The sequence below is a fragment of the Castor canadensis genome, chromosome 5 (assembly GCF_047511655.1).
Source record: "Castor canadensis chromosome 5, mCasCan1.hap1v2, whole genome shotgun sequence".
Lineage (NCBI taxonomy): Eukaryota > Metazoa > Chordata > Mammalia > Rodentia > Castoridae > Castor > Castor canadensis.
The window spans coordinates 151,087,766-151,094,893 of record NC_133390.1 but is presented as its reverse complement, the minus strand read 5'-3'; the positions used below and the strand labels follow the sequence as shown (position 1 = coordinate 151,094,893).

Below are 7,128 nucleotides of genomic sequence, written 5' to 3'. Positions count from 1 at the left end.
ATTTCCCAGAACAGAATACTGCCCTGGCCTCTAACTTCGCACAGAGTGTGATTCAAGCTGGCTTTCCCATTTTGTAAGGACTGGAAAGCTCAGGGAGTCTGTTCTAACCCATGACCTCTCCCCCTCATCCCCAACACATCTTCATATGGCAGTCTTTTAATCACATGCACGCCTGCATTTTGAACATTAAGTCTATTTCTCAAGTGTAGCTCACCAAGAGGTTATTTTTGAATGAATTTCCAATCATGAATGCCAAAATAATTCAGTATTTCTAAAATGAATACCTTCTTTTCCACACAAAAGTACATGATCCAAATCTTACAAAGGAGTAAATTGGGTGAATAAGATATATTGTAAACACTTTTGTAAATGTCACAATGTACCCCCAGTAATACAAAAAATACAATAAAAAAAATGGAGTAAACCAATTGTATCCAAATCTAAATTAACAGGATTCCATTATCGACTTAGTATAACAAACCACTGAAAGACAAAATATAGTCACAGTTGTAAAGAGAAAGAGCAAATGCAGAAAGGGCAAGCCAAGATATGCTGCACCACAGGTCGTACAAGTTGAACTGGCACCTTCTTTACAAACAATCCACTAAGTGTAGGACTGAGATAGGCTGAAATAACAGCCACAAGTCCCACAATCTTCTAATTCAGCATGGATAAAATTGGTGAGGGTGACCCACCAAATATGACTCCAAACCACCAGGGCAGAGAGAGAATTCCAGGTGTAAACATGCAAACACACATAAACACGTGAGCATACACACACTCTACACAGCAGGGCCAAGCACACCACACAAAAGTGCACGTTCATTGTGAAACAGTAAGTTAGAAAAACAGGATTGTTGCCACCACCATTTATTTATGTAGTCATAAACGAGGACAGAATACTATAGAAGTGTTAGAAACGCAAATGATGCCTGCCCTTATGGGGCGTACAATCTTATCTGGAAAATACGAGTACATAAAAGCAGGGACTACCAGAAAGCTATGCTAATATGTCAGAAGGCAGCGTAGTTTAAGAATGCAGGATTACCAGTCATGGAACCCAGCTTCTCTGTGTTTATGACCCCAGCTGCAAAGCAGTAGTGAGATTTAGAGGCTGTCTGCATTTGTTTCCATCATGCTTCATTCAAATCAAAAGCCAAGGCAAATTTCACAGGAGGCATGGTACCTATGCGCGACACTGATGGCAGGCAGAGAAGGCATTCCAGACAAGGAAAGCGGCACTGAGGTAGACGTAAGCATGGGCTTTGGAGGGAAGAAGAAAGACAAGTGTCACATGAACAATGGGGTGAGGCAAGTGGGGGCAGAGCCAGCTGCAACAGTGCTCAGATGCCACCCACAGAAGTGAGCGAGCTTTAAGGCTCACATGCATAACCAGGAGTGACAGTAAACAATTTTAGAAAATACCAGAGAACAGTGGTGGCATTTTATCACATTCCACTCTTTCTAGAAGACAGAAAATACTTAAACATTATATCTTGACATTTCAAAATTGACATCAATAAGCCACCCTAATTTTCCAAATGAAGACCAACTCAAAATTTACATTCATAGTAAATATCTCTTAATTCAAAAGGACATCTGATACAAATTATATTAGCCCAATAATTCTAACATTTATTTTCTACTATGCTCCTCACAAAGTGGAAGTAAAAAATGACTAAGATGAGGTCCCTGCCCTGGAAGAGCTTGCAGCCTGGTAGGTTAAACATCAACTGTGCCTATCTAGAAAGTCGTCAGAGGCTCAGCATGATAGACATGAGTACAGAGAAGGGATCCTCTGTTTTGAAGAAGTTCTGGCAAGGGTACAGAGAGTGGCAGTCAGCTCAAAAGAATCAGGTGTGCCAGGACAAGGTGACTGGGGAGAGGGCAATGGACACATGGGCACAGATGGGGTAGTATGGGAAGAGGTATAGCATGGCTAGAACAGAGATGCAAGCTAGTGAAGCCTGGACATTTTAATCATCTACTAACACTGGTTTCTAAGTCAGAAAGTGAGAGGCCAGGTTCTGTCTGTATTGTAAACAGTTACTGTAAGCTCTTCTCAGGAAATTAAAGGGCTCAGAAGCCCACACCCTCCACCCTCATTTTTTTCTGCCTCCCTCCCCCTTTTCCATTATGGGTCTGCTTCCCCTCTGCCCTTAAGACTTTATGGTGATTGTAGTTCCCACGCATAAAGCATTTGATACATTACTATCTCTGTCTATTTTCTATGACAGAGACGCTTGGTCTCAAAACATTTTTCTTGAAAAAAAAAGAAAAGAAAAAAAAAAAAAGACTTCATGGTGGAGATGAAGTGGAAAGGCACAGGGAGGAACACCAGACAGAGCTAGAAATGCAAACACATAGCTGATCAAGTTACCATACAGGAAAGGTCACTGCAGTGTACAAAGGCTCACATGAAGAAAATTTCAGTTTTTTAAAAGTACCTAATTCACATCAACATGTTAAAAACCTCATTTAATGTGGGAAAAGTACACTGACTCCATGTCATAAACTACTGTCCACTAAGTATCAGTGCAACAAATATAATGCCTTAGGATTTCAAATCTTATCTTTACACAATTAAGATCTGACCAAAATTGTATTGCTCAGTTTAAAAAAATAAATGATACAATGTGTAATTTCAGCTACCACAAAATATGTCAATACATGAATAAGCTGCCTTGGGAAGAATCCACAACAGACAGTAAAATACAAATGAGCCATTACTTAGGGTCAACACTACATTTCAATTTCTCAGAGTAACATTGTAAAACCACTCTACAAAAGTGACACCTTCTTGAAATTCCAACTTATAATGAAGAAAATAAATCTGTCATTTTATTTAATACTCATTAAGTTACAGTTATGTCAATACAATCTGCTTCTAACAAAAGAAAACCTTAGTCCTAAAAACATGCATATACATATAGTAAGACCTTCTACATTCCTAAATGAATTACATGCATGATATATATTAACCAATAAAGAATACCAATATGAGAATTCAGGACATTTATTTTTCTGCATGGACATTTAACTACTGTACAACACATATACACAAAACAAACCCACGGAGCAATGGTGTGTAATAGGTGGGGAAGAGACACTAAATAAGCATATTTAAAATGCCTACAAATAGGTCTTTTTTTTTAGGCAACAAAATATTTTCAGTCCTTGACATCTTCTCACAATCGCCTAGCACCACAGATGCAAGGATTTAACAGTAAACATGTACAAGCTCATGCTTAAAACCTAAAGCATGCACTGAATCAATTTATATATTGTGATCTACTCTCCTAGGTATGCAATACAGACTTCTTACTAATATTTATACATTAAATTACCCTGCAGCATTTTGGAATTTTAACATTTATACAAAACAACTTTTGAAAGGCTTATCAAACAAGCTTAAGGTTCACCTCCAGGCTGGTTTGATTAATGGCAGCAGCCTCAAGGCTCACACTGAATGAACATGGTGTGTGTGCATGTCAGCCCACGTGGAACACCTATGCACATAGATGGCACGAAGTTCTGTGCAGTTGGAATCACCAGTGCAAATGCATGCATTTGAGGTACTTATATTGTCCATGGTCAGGTATAATTATGCATAGTCATTTTCCTCAAGTGCTAAGATTTCAGACCTGATCAAATGAAAAGCTATAAGAAGTATAAATGAAATATTTATATAGTTTAATTTCAAAGTGCTATGCCTTTAATAAAGATTTGTTTGACATTATAGGCTTACATATTTAGTTTAAAATATTTACCAACCAATAAATGTTCTCATTGTACAGAGACTAATTGGTAATTATACCTGGCCAAGTGATTTAAATAGCATACTTGAAATTCTTGCCAGAACTTTAGTGAAAGAATAAAATACTTCATTATTGCTTCATTGGACTGAGAAACCCAAAAAGCATAAACAATGCTCAATGATGAAAAAAAAACTGAATACCCAAAATAGTGGTGCATGCCCTCAAATGGCCCCTGTTCAATAAACACTAAGCATTCTCCACATTGTCAATGCCATTGGCATCCACATGGATATCAGGCTCCCCACACAAAGATGAGGGAACAAAGCGGCTAACAGTGGGACACAAACAGCTCTTAAGCTCTGGCAATTCTTGCTTCAGGCGTTCCAATTGCTCCACTTGGAATATATTTGGCTGTTCAGGCATCCAATCGTATATCCTATGGTGAAACAAACAGAAAATACATAAAATAGTGTGATTTTATGGCTTACTTTAGACTGTTTAACCTTTTCAAGAGAATTCATTTACAAAATGCCTGGAACATCCATATTACACAGCTTTGGTTTTGTTCAGAAGATGAAAACATCAGTTCTATTTAAAACTTCTTTTATGGCTGGCGGAGTGGCTTAAGTGGTAGAATGCATGCCTAGCAAGTGTGAGGCCCTGAGATCAAACCCCAGTACTGCAGAGGAAAAAAAAAAAAGTAGTAAAATTTCTTCTTCTAATCTACTATTCCAGAACAACAGCACTGCTCTTTTGTATTCATAACTATAAAGCAATGGAACCAGAAAATGAAACTTGCTGTTTACTAATTATTCTGAAACTATCTGCCCTCCCAGTCAATCAATAGGCAATGCCTTATTTTATAGTCATGGAAACCAGAAGAGCTTTTAAGTCACTGAAGATCAAGATCCAGAGTGGAGAGGCCAGAAGGAGCCTTCAGTGACCACGGCAGCATTGCCACTGCCCATCAGCAGAGAGTGAGGCCAGCCTCGCATGCCACAGTGCAAAAACCACACAACTATGTGGGGCACAAGAGATCTTTATGATAACATAGGAAGGGCAAAAAAGTACACTGACCCTATCAAACATTTCACTATATCAAAAAAAAACTTTCTGTTAAACATATGTGCAGGGCTGGAGATGTGGAGAGTACGTGCCTAGCATGTATGGAGCACGTGTAAGAGAGAAAATGGCCTCTGGACTTGAGGTATCAAACATACAGAAACACTGAACCTCATTCTCTCCCTATATCCCATTAAAAAGAAAATAAAGGGATTTTAAAAAATTATGAATATGCAAAAAACCCAAAACAAAGCAATGAGACTATGGAAGCTGGAAAAGTAATAACAAAGATTTTCAATTAGAACAGAAAAGTCCAAATCACAAGCCACTAGTAGGAAACACAAATAGGCTCAGCTAAAAAGCAGCACCAAATTCCTCTTGAACTGGGAGTGAACAAGGAGAGGGTGATTAAAAAAGGCAAGATGAGGTGCAGGCTGTCATAGCAGCAAGCATCTCCCTGTCTGTTCCCAGGAAGCTGGGTTGCCCCCCCCCACACTGGACTTGAAGGATTAAACAGGATGTCTCTTAGAATGAAAGATAACAGGACCAGGTGAGGGTCTGGGCATTTTATAAAACCACCACCAGTGCCACCAACACCAAAGAATTTAGAGACAGTGAATACACACCATATGCAAAATACAGACATCATCCCTACCCCAAATCTTCCTCACTTGACTCTGGCTGTCAGCACCCTAAGGCTATAATAGATTCTCCTGGCGAGTCTGATAAACACCCCTATGCCCAAAAGTTCTAAATCTTCTGGTATCAAAGGTATGGACCAAATAGGCCACCTAGATCATGCCATGATGAAGCCTGAGTCAACAACTTCATTCATACACTCAGAACTTTCAACAAGCTTTGTAGATCCAACCTCATCCTGGGAGAGAGAAAGTAGCAGAGATGCTTTTTAACATGGAAGATAACAAAGAAAACAGAAAAGACCTCCAGGAAGACAAAAGAAACAAAATATAAACAACTTTAATGACTGGAAAAAAATAGCTCATCAAAAGAGAATAGGGTATTATAGATAGATAAAAAAGTACTTTCAGAAAAGAAGTCCATGAAAATTAAAAATCACAATAGTGAAAAACTCAACAGTAACAGATGGAAGCTAAGGTTGAGGAACAAAATGAAAACAGGGTAAAAGGATTAAAAGCTGGATGAGAGTTATATGATGCAAACAAAAGGATTTTTATGAAGAAAATCAAAGCCAGATAAATGGAAGGTATAAGAATCACAGTAGTAATAACTCACATGTTTCCCATTGTTTTTTCATTTTGTGGTGATGGGGATCAAACCAACACACATTGGGCAACCACCCAGCCCAAGTTCCCAATGTTTAAGGGTATGTATTAACAGACTAAAAAGGGCTGCAAAGTTTCTAGCACAATGGGTGAAAACAGAATCACAAGGAGACCCATCACTGGAATTTCAGAACACTGGAGACAAAGAGAAGATTTTCTCTGCTTCTAGAATACATCTCAGGGAACAGGAACCAATGTGGCTCCAGTTCTCAAGGCCAACACTGGAGGTAGAAAGCTGATGGATAAATGCTTATAAAATTCTAATGGATAATGATTTCTAACACAGAGTCCATGCCTAGCTACCACATTTCCAGACATGGAAAACCAAAAAACACTTGCTTCCCATGTCTTCCTTTCTCAAGAAGATGTAAAAGATGTGTTTTATATAAATGATACTGAACCAAAAGAGAAAAAAGATCAAACTACAGGAAATAGGAGATGGAACACAGGGAACGCCAGCAAGTATCTGTCTCTTAGGACAGCACTTGTGCCCACAGAGGTCAAGCAATCTGTACTAGAGCCATCCAGTGAAAGGGAAGGCTGCTGCCACTTCAGCAGCCTTGTAACCTAAGGAGAGTGTGCCCCACTGAGTCTGGAAAAGGGTTTTCAAAAAACTGTGGTGTGTCTAATTCAAGAGTGATCAGTTTCCTCGATACCTGACAGGTATAATGCTTGGCCCTATCCCTGAGAACTGGTGGTAGGTTACAATGAACAAGGAAAATAAGAATCAGCCCACTCCAGATGACCCAACATAGTTCTACTGTACTTCCAATGCCTGAGCTAGAGACTTGGTAAGCCACAAAATCTGTTTAGAAAGTTTGCATTTAACAAGTACATATGCATGAATAAAAAACTTACAAGGAACATTCTTTTAAATTCTGTTTAGGTACACACTTGTGTGTGTGTACTGGGTTATAATGTAAAATGAATTGGGGGAGGTCAAAAAGTTTTGAAAGTCATTGCCCTGGGATATCTTACATTTATATTCCAGGAGACCAGGTCAA

General features: G+C 38.8%; 1 protein-coding gene across 7 annotated transcripts in view; it reads right to left on the bottom strand.

Moving 5' to 3' along the window:
- Window positions 1-329: 329 nt before the first annotated feature.
- Gpcpd1 (glycerophosphocholine phosphodiesterase 1) overlaps window positions 330-7,128 on the bottom strand; it is a 54,451-nt gene continuing 47,652 nt past the window's right edge. For all 7 annotated transcript variants that reach the window (XM_020178161.2, XM_020178160.2, XM_020178165.2 and 4 more), the window contains one exon: window positions 330-4,194. In XM_020178161.2, coding sequence (XP_020033750.1) covers window positions 4,005-4,194 — 190 coding nt within the window. In that variant the 3' untranslated portion in view covers window positions 330-4,004. The remainder of the gene's footprint in view (window positions 4,195-7,128) is intronic.